Consider the following 12244-nt stretch of genomic DNA (forward strand, 5'->3'; position numbering starts at 1 on the left):
GTGATAATTTTTATTTCAAGTATCAAATATGATGTATAAATTCACAAGGATAAGGGTAATTTATTGTACATACCCATATTTCTTATCTTCCCATTATCATCTTTTTGTTTCTGATACTCCAAGATTATTTATTTCATCAATTCCTCTGTGTTCCTTCTTACAATATTTAAGAATGGGTCTGTTAAAGAGAGATACTTTAAGTTTTTCTTTGGCTGAGAATGTCTTTATTTCTCCTTTATTCTCAAAGGATAGTTTTTCTGGGTATAAGATTTAGAGTTGAGTTCCTTCTTTTAGCACTTGAAAAATGCTGTGTCACTTCCTTTTGGCTTCTGTGGTTTCACATGAGAAATCCATTGTAACTCAATTTCGTGTTCTCCTGTAGATAACACATCATTTCTCTTTGGCTGCTTTCAAGAGATTTTTCTTTGTTTCTAGTTTTCTGAAGTTGAATTATAATTCTTTTGTTATACTCCCACAGGTCCCTGAGGTTCTGTCCATTTTTTTTCTCAGTCTGTTTTCTCTCTGTTTTCAGGTTGAGTTTCAGGCAGATCGATCTGTTCTCCAGTTCACTGATTTCTATCCTCTTTCATTTCCACTCTGCTATTGAGACTATCCAGTGAGTTCTGTATCCATTATGGTATTTGTCATTTATGTAATGTCTACTTTATTTTCTTTTATAGCTTCTATTTCTTGGCTGAGATTTTTCTATTCCTTCATTTTTTTTTCAAGAGACTCTGACTTTGAAGCATTTTTATGACAGTTCCTTTAAAATCCTTGTCAGATAATCCCAGCCTCTGATTCATTTCAGTGCTGGCATTAGTCGATTGTCTTTTCTCACCAGAGTTGTGATTTTCTTTGTTCTTGGTATAATGGGTAATTTTCAATCATATCTTGGACATTTTCTCTATGTGACGATTTGAGTCCTGTTTAAATCTTCTATTTTAACAGGAGTTACATTGTTTAGGTTTTGGCTTTATGTATTCTGAGGCTGTGAGTTTTAGCTACATAAAGCTTCAGGATTATCATATTTTCCTGGTGATTTGCTTTACTTTGCTCTTTTTTTTTTTGCTTCATAAATAAAAATGCATTATTTTTTGCCTAACAGACTATTTTATCAGATTTTATCACAACAACAGTTTGTCTCATAGAGCCTTCGAACCTTGTGTCTTCTTTTCTATCCTCAATATTATATTCAGTAGTATTTTATTTCACTTATTTAACAATAAACAATTATTATGAATATTATCATTAATCGAATGCTCACTTATATTTACCAGTTTCAGTTTTCTACATTTTATCTTGTCCTTTCCTCCCTTCCCAACTCCTTCCTTTGGGATTTAATTTCTATCTTGCTAAAATAGATCCTTAATGACTTTTCACTAAGTAATGTCTCTCAGTTTGTTTGTTTGTTTCCTTGAAAATGTCCTTATCTTTTTCTTACTCTGGAATGTAAATTTAGTCCAGAATAGAATTCTATATTGAGAGTTTTTTTCACTGAGTACTTTGAAGATATTAATTCTCTCATTTTAAGGTAATTTTTTTCATTTATTAACAGTCTAATTGTTCCCTGCAGATAATCTATATTTTTCTTCTGGTTAAACTTATGTATGTATATATGTATTTATTTATCCATCTATTAAGTTATGCATGATTTGTTGTTATTTTCTAGTCTCGGTGGTCAGTTCAAGTCTCTATTAAAGGAAAAAAATATTTGTGTTATTTCAAAATAAAGATTCATGTCACATTTTAACAGAAAACTCTCATCAGTCTGCTCTTCTTCAAAATTCTCCCTTCAGAACATGTTGGATTTTTTTTTTTCCAGAATTTAGGTACCATAATACTGGAGGATTTTTCATGTAAATTTTTGGAGGTCCTTAACCAATGGGGACTTGTAAATTTAAATTCTGTGTTACCTGGAGTTTTATTTAGTCTTAAGGAATTTATTTTTCCACTTAAGACCCATACACAACCAGTAGAAAGAATTTTTCAAGTTTCTCTTACAATGACAAATCAGAGAGCTAAGGTCCCTGACTGTGCAATGTTTCTCACTATAGCTCCATCACTTAGTGTTGTCTCCTGCTGTAGCATGGAAATTGACACTTCATCCTTTGTCTCCATGCTACACCCAGTTCTCAAGTCCCGTGCAGATCCAGGGCTTCAGTTCTTCTTAAGCCTTGCCTTTAATTTCTCTTCATTGCTGTCTCCTGATATTTCTCCCTTCAGCTGAGCTTGGCCATGTTTTCGATTTACACCCAGAATTTCTATACACTTGTAGCAGGAGGCAGGCTTATTATGTAACATCTCAATATATCATACTGCCAGGAATCATCTGAGCAAGTATGAGCACCCACTTTTTTGGGTGAGGGGACCAAAGTATTTTATCTAAAGCTGGGCAGTCACTTCAAAGTAAGAAGTGTTCCTTTATGTCTTTTGTGTTAGTAATTGATGAGGGTCAATTATAAATCCATTACCTTATTTGAGGTAGTACTAAGCATCTGGCATAGGCAAGAAGTTACTCTGGGCTGTTTAGTAGCAACATTTAATGGCTAGCATGCACAATTTTTGTACATATGTATTTCACAAGAAAAGTTCATCTATCCCATGTTCTGTTTATATACATTGTCTTCCAAGAGTTTTGCACAATACTAGGAAAATTCACGGAGAGTAAGAACTTTCTGTGTAGACCAGACAATATCGGGTACAGGGATGAGTTCAGCATCTTTGCCTCTGAAAGATATATCAATTTTTTTGTACAGGCATTTTGAAAAAGAACTACTATGAGCTCACTCTATATAGAACTGTCTAATTTTACAGTCATTCCAAAACAGCCAGTGAAATTGGGAATTATATTTGTCAAGCAAATTTAGCTAGGACTATTAATCAGATAATTAAGGAACCTTATCATATTTACCTTAGATGTGCTATTGATAGAGAAAAATTGTTTAATTGACCTAAATTCTGATATTTTTCGATTTGCAGACAAGTTAGTATTTACTAATTATTTGAGCAACTTTTCACCATACCCGTAACTGGCAAGCTTTTATTCCTCATTTTCAAGACCAGTTAAAAATTAACAAGAGGGAATTCCCCTGGTAGTCCAGTGGCTAAGACTACATGCTCCCAATGCAGGGGGCCTGGTTTGATCCCTGGTCAAGGAACTAAGAGTTCGCAACTAAGAGTTTGCATACCGCAACTAAAGATCCTGCAGGCCACATGCCACAATCAAGACCCGGCACAGCTGAATAAATAAATATTAAAAAAAGATTAACAAGAGGTAAAATATATTACTTATGTACCAGATGAGTGCCTCTCTATATTATTTGCAGATATTATATATGTCTAGATTACATAAATATATATTTACATGCATATCTGCACCAAAACAAAGTTAAAAAATAACATGAATTGCATTCCATATTTTTGTTTTGTAGCCTATTATTTTGTTCTCAGTATAATTGTTCTGGATAAAACAATGAAGGATGGCTGTATTACATTTAAATTATTAAACCAACTTGGGATGGTTGAAGAGCCAAGGCTCTATGAGTAAGTATAATTTAGTATATTTTTGTTTTGTAAAATATGTTTTCTCGAGCTTTTGGAAGATAATCTAAATAGTATACATTTTCTATTCAGTGAGTCTTAAACTTAAATATTAAATGGATCTCTGGTGTCATATTCTAATTCATTCATTCTATGGAGGGAGACGCCAAATTTGAAAGAAACTAAATAACTTGTTCATGTGATAGATATAGCTACTACAAGAGTTAGAAGAAGAGAAGAAACTTTCCACCTAATTTTGAACACTGATAGAATGCATTGTAATAACTAATAATATCACCCCATAATATTTTATTACTTTAAATTGCTTAGAATTGTGTATATATGTATATACCCATGCACACATATATGTATGATTCATCACGTATTCTTATCAGACACATGCTTCGTTAGCTTTTGAATTCACTTATTCAATGAGTGTTATTCAGAACCAACCAAACGTATTCAGGCATTTCACCAAATGATGGGGATCCAAACTGAAATAGCAATGTTACCGTGCTCAAGGAGGTCACAGAATCCTGGAGGAGACTAATGCATAATTACAGCTCTGAGTAATAACTTTTATAGTAGCAGAACACTTATGTGCTATGGGAGTACAGAGGAAGAAACAAGGAAGCATTTGAAAGGGTGGTATTGCAGTCAGGGAATGGGAGATGGTGCTTTCAAAGGCATGGATAGGAAAGTACGTGAGTTCATTAACAGCACAGATTGCAGTCCTAGAGCAGTTGTTTCAAACTTGTTCAGAAGGCAAACAAACTGTAAGTCTTGCTTTCCTTTACAAGAATCATGTTCTATGCAGAACACCATGAAATACTGATGCATTTTTATTCAAGCACTTGATTAGTGCATTTTTCATGAACAATGTAAAATATAAAACCCATACGCATGGTAAATCTACCCATTTAAGCCTAGCCAATGGCTTTCTTGTTTTTCTATTAATAATTCTTTGCTAATAAATTTAAACATGCTTTAGGATTTTAACCCTTTTAGATGCCAGGGAAGTCAGAGATTTTTAAATGATCTTTTATTTCCCTTTTCAAAATTAGAAAAGGAATTTTTTTGCTGTAGAAAATGTGTTATACAGTAGAAAGTGAGAATAATCTATAATTACATTGTCCAGGGATATTCACATTTACTATTTGGTTTATAAACATTCCTCTTTTTCTTCCTCCCCCTCCTCTTCCTTCTCCTTCTCTTCCACCTTCATCTCTTCCTTTTCCTCCTCTTTCTTCTTCTTCTACATGCCCCTGCACATGCATGCATTATTTTTTTACTTAGCAAAATTAGGATCATTTTGCAAATGTTTTCTGCATTCTGATTTTTATACTGAATGCTATAGTGTGCTCACTTTTTCTGTGTCACTAAAAATCACTTACACATCATAATAAGATGCCAAATATATTAATATGCCAATATAGGATTTTAAACAGAGAGTGTCAATATTGTGTATTCAGGGTAGAATGACTCCCCAGATGGATGAGTAATGGGGAGATTAGTGTGGAACAAGTCCAGAGTGGTTGCTATTTTAATAATTTATATGAAAGATAATGGAGGATTGGATCGAGTCACTGGAAGTGGGTTTTTAGGATTTAGAGTAGATTTGTTTTTGTGATTAATTAAACATGTGAAAGTGAAGGGAAAAACCCCAATCTGGAGTGACTTTGAGTTTTAAGCTTGGTGACTATTTGAATTATGGTGCCATTTACTGAGCTAGGAGATACATGGAGAGGAGCCAATTTAATCATTAAATAAAATTTCTTGAACTGTACTAGAAATTAAGGACAAAATTTAGGGAAAATTAGATTTCTGTCCTTGCATAATTTTTGTCCAGTGAGCAGTTTGCAAATACATAATACAAATAAAATGATGTTCATCATTCCTGTTTTCAAACAATTTTTAATGAATATCTATATTGAGCGAGGCACTGTACTACGTGCTGAATATACTATGATGAGGAAAACAGACATGATCCTACCCTCATTAAATTTACAGTCTAATGAGGGATATAAAATAAATAATTATAAAAAATGTAAATAAAAATCTGTGAAAAATGTCTTGAGGCAAATTATAGTATGTATGGGAACATAAAATAGGGAATGTGAAATAGTTAGTGGGGTCACTAAAACTTTCTCTAAGGCCTTTTTATATTAGTTGAGACCAAAATGAGGAGCAGGAGTTAGTCACTCTGCTGCATTCTGGGCAGAGGGGCCAACAAAGGCAAAACTCCTGAAGCAGGAGAAAGTATAGTCCATTTTTGGAGCTGAAGGAAATTTATTATGTCTGAGAATAGAGGCAGGGAAAGGAAGAGAATGATGAGAGAGGTAGAAAACACTTAGATTTTGTAGGAATTAGAACCTGGAGGACATGTTCAAGGATTTCTATTTTATTCACTGGGCAAGTGAAAACCAATGAAGTGTTTGAGCTGGGGCAGTCTGGTTGGAGCCAGGACTGGATTATTATTTTGGAAAAGCAATTTAACCACAGTTGATTGGAGAGGGAAAAGACAGGCTGCTGTTGCAAGAATAAAGACCAGGAACAATGGTGCCCTGAGATAAAGTGTTTACAGTGGAAATGGAAAAATGAGGATGAGGATGGATTCAAAGCAGATTCAGGTTATTTCATAGACAGTCAGCAGGCACATGGGATAGATTAGATGTAGGAGTTAAAGAGAGGATGGGGGGACCTTCAAGATGGCAGAGGAGTTAGACGTGGAGATCACCTTCCTCCCCACAAATACATCACAAATACATCTACATGTGGAGCAACTCCTACAGAACACCTACTGAACACTGGCAGAAGACCTCAGACTTCCCAAAAGGCAAGAAAATCCCCACGTGCCTGGCCATGTGGCTGACAGGGTCTTGGTGCTCCAGCCTGGTGTCAGACCTGAGCCTCTGAGGTGGGAGAGCCGAGTTCAGGACACTGGACCACCAGACACCTCCCAGCCCCATGTAATATCAATTGGTTAGACCTCTCCTAGAGATCTCCGACTCAATGCTAAGATCCAGCTCCACCCAATGGCAAGCAAGCTGCAGTGCTGGAGGCTCCATGCCAAACAACTAGCAAGGCAAGAACACAACCCCACCCATTAGCAGAGAGCCTGCCTAAAATCATACTAAGTTCACAGACACCCCAAAACACACCACCAGACATGGCCCTGCTCACTAGAAAGACAAGATACAGCATCACCCACCAGAACACAAGCAGTCCCCTCTACCAGGAAGCCTACACAAGCCACTGAACCAACCTCACCCACTGGGGGCAGACACCAAAAACAACGAGAACTACAAACATGCAGCCTGCAAAAAGGAGACTCCAAACACAGTAAGTTAAACAAAATGAGAAGACAGAGAAATATGCATAGGATGAAGGAGCAAGATAAAAACCCAACAGACCAAACAAATGAAGAGGAAAGATGCAGTCTACCTGAAAAAGAATTCAGAGTAATGATAGGAAAGATGATGCAAAATCGTGGAAATAGAATGGAGAAAATACAAAAAACGTTTAACAAGGACCTAGAAGAACGAAAGAGCAAACAAATGATGAACAGCACAATAAGTGAAATTAAAAATTCTCTAGAAGGAATCAATAGCAGAATAACGGAGGCAGAAGAATGGATAAGTGACCTGGAAGATAAAATAGTGGAAATAACTAATGCAGAGCAGAATAAAGAAAAAAGAATGAAAAGAATTGAGGACAGTCTCAGAGACCTCTGGGACAACATTAAATGCACCAATATTCTAATTACAGGGGTCCCAGAAAAGAATAGAAAAAGGGTCTGAGAAAATATTTGAAGGGATTATAGTTAAAAATTTCCCTAACATGGGAAAGGAAATAGTCAATCAAGTCCAGGAAGTGCAGAGGGTCCCATACAGGATAAATCCAAGGAGAAACACACCAAGGCACATATTAATCAAACTATCAAAAATTAAATACAAAGAAAAAATATTAAAAGCAGCAAGGGGAAAGCAACAAATAACATACAAGGGAATCCCCATAAGGTTAACAGCTGAACTTTCAGCAGACAGAAGGGAGTGGCAGGGCATATGTAAAGTGATGAAAGGGAAAAACCTACAATCAAGATTACTCTACCCAACAAGGATCTCATTCAGATTCAATGGAGAAATTAAAACCTTTACAGACAAGCAAAAGCTAAGAGAATTCAGTACCACCAAACCAGCTTTACAACAAATGCTAAGGGAACTTCTCTAGTCAGGAAACACAAGAGAAGGAAAAGACCTACAATAACAAACCCAAAACAATTAAGAAAATGGTAATAGGAACATACATATTGATAATTACCTTAAATGGAAATAGATTAAATGCTCCAACCAAAAGACATAGACTGGCTGAATAGATTCAAAAACAAGACCCATATATATGCTGCCTACAAGAGACCCACTTCAGACCTAGGGACACATACAGACAGAAAGTGAGGGGATGGAGAAAGATATCCCATGCAAATGGAAATCAGAAGAAAGCTGGAGTAGCAATTCTCATACCAGACAAAACAGGCTTTAAAATAAACACTATTACAAGAGACAAAGAAGGACACTACATAATGATCAAGGGATCAATCCAAAGAGAAGATATAACAATTGTAAATATTTATGCACCCAACATAGGAGGACCTTAATATATAAGGCAAATGCTAACAGCCATAAAAGGGGAACTTTATGGTAACACAATAATATTATGGGACCTTAACACCCCACTTTCACCAATGGACAGATCATGCAAGATGAAAATAAATAAGGAAACACAAGCTTTAAATGATACATTAGACAAGATGCACTTAATTGATATTTATAGGACATTCCATCCAAAAACAACAGAATACACATTCTTCTCAAGTGCTCCTGGAATGTTCTCCAGAATAGATCATATCTTGTATCACAAATCAAGCCTTGGTAAATTTAAGAAAATTGAAATTGTATCAAGTATCTTTTCCAACCACAATGCTATGAGACTAGATATCAATTACAGGGAAAAAATGTAAAAAATACAAACACATGGAGGTTAAACAATACACTATACTAAACAACCAAGAGATCACTGAAGAAATCAAAGAGGAAATCAAAAAATACCTAGAAACAAATGACAAAACACGACAACCCAAAACCTCTGGGATGCAGCAAAAGCAGTTGTAAGAGGGAAGTTTATAGCAATGCAATCCTCCTCAAGAAACAAGAAACATGGCAAATAAACAACCTAAACTTACACCTAAAGCAATTAGAGAAACAAGAACCAAAAAACCCCAAAGTTAGCAGAAGGAAAGAAATCATAAAGATCAGATCAGAAATAAATTAAAAAGAAATGAAAGAAAGAATACCAAAGATCAATACAATTAAAAGCTGGTTCTTTGAGAAGATAAAATTGATCAACCATTAGCCAGACTCATCAAGAAAACAAGGGAGAAGACTCAAATCTACAGAATTAGAAATGAAAAAGGAGAAGTAACAAATGACACTGCAAAAATACAAAGGATCATAAGAGATTACTACAAGCAACTATATGCCAATAAAATGGACAACCTGGAAGAAATGGACAAATTCTTAGAAAAGCACAACCTTCCGAGACTGAACCAGGAAGAAATAGAAAATATAAACCGACCAATCACAAGCACTGAAATTGAAACTGTGATTAAAAATCTGCCAACAAACAAAAGCCCAGGACAAGATGGCTTCACAGGCAAATTCTATCAAACATTTAGATACAAGCTAACACCTATCCTTCTCAAACTCTTCCAAAATATAGCAAAGGGAGGAAATCTCCCAAACTCGTTCTACAAGGTCACCATCACCCTGATACCAAAACCAGACAAAGATGTCATAAAAAAAGAAAAGTACAGAGGAATATCACTGATGAACACAGATGCAAAAATTCTCAACAAAATACTAGCAAACAGAATCCAACAGCACATTAAAAGGATCATACAACATGATCAAGTAGGATTTACCCCAGGAATGCAAGGATTCTTCAATATATGCAAATCAATCATTGTGATATACTATATTAATGAATTGAAGGATAAAAACCATATGATCATGTCAATAGACACAGAAAAAGCTGACAAAATTCAACACCCATTTATGATAAAAACTCTCCAGAGTGTAGGCATAGAGGGAACCGACCTCAACATAAGAAAGGCCATATATGACAAACCCACAGCCAACATTGTTCTCAATGGTGAAAAACTGAAACCATTTCCACTAAGATCAGGAACAAGACAAGTTGCCCACTCTCACCACTATTAGTCAACATAGGTTTGGAAGTTTTAGCCACAGCAATCAGAGAAGAAAAAGAAATAAAAGGAATCCAAATCAGAAAAGAAGAAGTAAAACTGTCACTGTTTGCAAATTACATGATACTATACATAGAGAATTGTAAAGATGCTACCAGAAAACTACTAGAGCTAATCAATGAATTTGGTAAAGTAGCATGATACAAAATCAATGCACAGAAATCTCTTGCATTCCTTACACTAATGACAAAAAATATGAAAGAGAAGTTAAGGAAACACTCCCATTTACCAATGCAACAAAAAAGAATAAAATACCTAGATATAAACCTATCTAAGGAGACAAAAGACCTGTATGCAGAAAACTATAAGACACTGATGAAAGAAATTAAAGATGATACAAATAGTTGGAGAGATATACTGTGTTCTTGGATTGGAAGAATCAACATTGTGAAAATTACTATACTACCCAAAGCAATCTACAGATTCAATGCAATCCCTATCAAACTACCACTGGCATTTTTCGAAGAACTAGAACAAAAAATCTTAAAATTTGTATGGAGACACAAAAGACCCCAAATAGCCAAAGCAATCTTGAGAAAGAAAAATGGAGCTGGAGCAAGCAGGCTCCCTGACTTCAGACTAAACTACAAAGCTACAGTAAACAAGTCAGTATGGTACTGGCACAAAAACAGAAATATTGATCAATTGAACAGGACAGAAAGCTCAGAGATAAGCCCACACACATATGGTCACCTTATCTTTGATGAAGGAGGAAAGAATTTACAATGGAGAAAAGACAGCCTCTTCAATGGGTGGTGCTGGGAAAACTGGACAGCTTAAAAGAGTGAAATTAGAACACTCCCTAACACCATACACAAAAATAAACTCCAAATGGATTAAAGACCTAAATGTAAGTCCAGACACTATAAAACTCTTAGAGGAAATCATAGGCAGAACACTCTATGACATAAATCACAGCAAGATCCTTTTTGACCCACCTCCTAGAGAAATGGAAATAAAACCAAAAATAAACAAATGGGACCTAATGAAACTTCAAAGCTTTTGCACAGCAAAGGAAACCATAAACAGGACGAAAAGACTACCCTCAGAATGGGAGAAGATATTTGCAAATGAAGCAACTGACAAAGGATTCATCTCCAAAATATACAAGCAGCTCATTTAGCTCAATATCAAAAAAAACAAATAACCCAATCCAAAAATGGGCAGGAGACCTAAATGGGCATTTTTCCTAAGAAGATATACAGATTTCCAACAAACACATGAAAGGATGCTCAACATCACTAATCATTAGAGAAATGCAAATCAAAACTACAATGAGGTATCACCTCACACCAGCCAGAATAGCCATTATAAAAAACTCTACAAATAATAAATGCTGGAGATGGTGTGGAGAAAAGGGAACCCTCTTGCATTGTTGGTGGGAATGTAAACTGATACAGCCACTGTGGAGAACAGTATGGAGGTTCCTTAAAAAACTAAAACTAGAACTACCATATGAACCAGCAATCCCACTACTGGGCATATACCCTGAGAAAACCATAAGTCAAAAAGAGTCATGTACTACAATATTCATTGCAGCACTATTTACAACAGCCAGGACATGGAAGCAACCCAAGTGTCCATCGACAGATGAATGGGTAAAGAATATGTGGCACATATATACAGTGGAATATTACTCAGCCATAAAAAGAAACGAAATTGAGTTATTTGTAGTGAGGTGGGTGGACCTAGAGTCTGTCATACAGAGTGAAGTAAGTCAGAAAGAGAAAAACAAATACCGTATGCTAACACATATACAAGGAATCTAAAAAAAAAGATGGTTCTGATGAACCTAGGGGCAGGACAGGAATAAATACACAGACGTAGAGAAGGGACTTGAGGACACAGGAAGGGGGAAGGATAAGCTGGGACGAAGTGAGAGAGTAGCATTGACATATATACACTACCAAATGTAAAACAGATAGGTAGTGGGAAGCACCTGCATAGCACAGGGAGATCAGCTCGGTGCTTTGTGACCACCTAGAGGGGTGGTATAAGGAGGGTGGGAGGGAGACACAAGATGGAGGGGATATGGGGATATATGTTTGCAAATGGCTGACTCACTTAGTTACACAGCAGAAACTAACACAACATTGTAAAGCAACTATACTACAATAAAGATGCTAAATTTTTTTTTTTAATTAAAAAATAAAGAGAGGATGATCTCAAGGGCAAAGCCTAGTTGTCTGGCTTGGGCAATAGATGGTGGTGCCATTTAAAATTATAAGAAAATTTCTAAGTTTTAGGGCAGCAGTGTCCAACCTTTTTGGCACCAGGGACCGGTTTTGTGGAAAACACTTTTTCCAAGTACTGCTTGGGCATGGGGGGAGTTCAGCCGGTAATGCTAGCGATGGTTCAGGTGGTAATGTGAGCGATGGGGAG

General features: G+C 35.9%; 1 protein-coding gene across 1 annotated transcript in view; it reads left to right on the forward strand.

Moving 5' to 3' along the window:
- LIPI (lipase I) overlaps positions 1–12244 on the forward strand; it is a 59854-nt gene that overhangs the window by 29374 nt on the left and 18236 nt on the right. Inside the window, 1 exon segment of the mRNA XM_060099796.1 lies at positions 3432–3543. Within this exon segment, the coding sequence (XP_059955779.1) occupies positions 3432–3543 (112 nt within the window).

This window comes from Mesoplodon densirostris, chromosome 5 (assembly GCF_025265405.1).
Source record: "Mesoplodon densirostris isolate mMesDen1 chromosome 5, mMesDen1 primary haplotype, whole genome shotgun sequence".
Classification (NCBI taxonomy): Eukaryota; Metazoa; Chordata; class Mammalia; order Artiodactyla; family Ziphiidae; genus Mesoplodon; species Mesoplodon densirostris.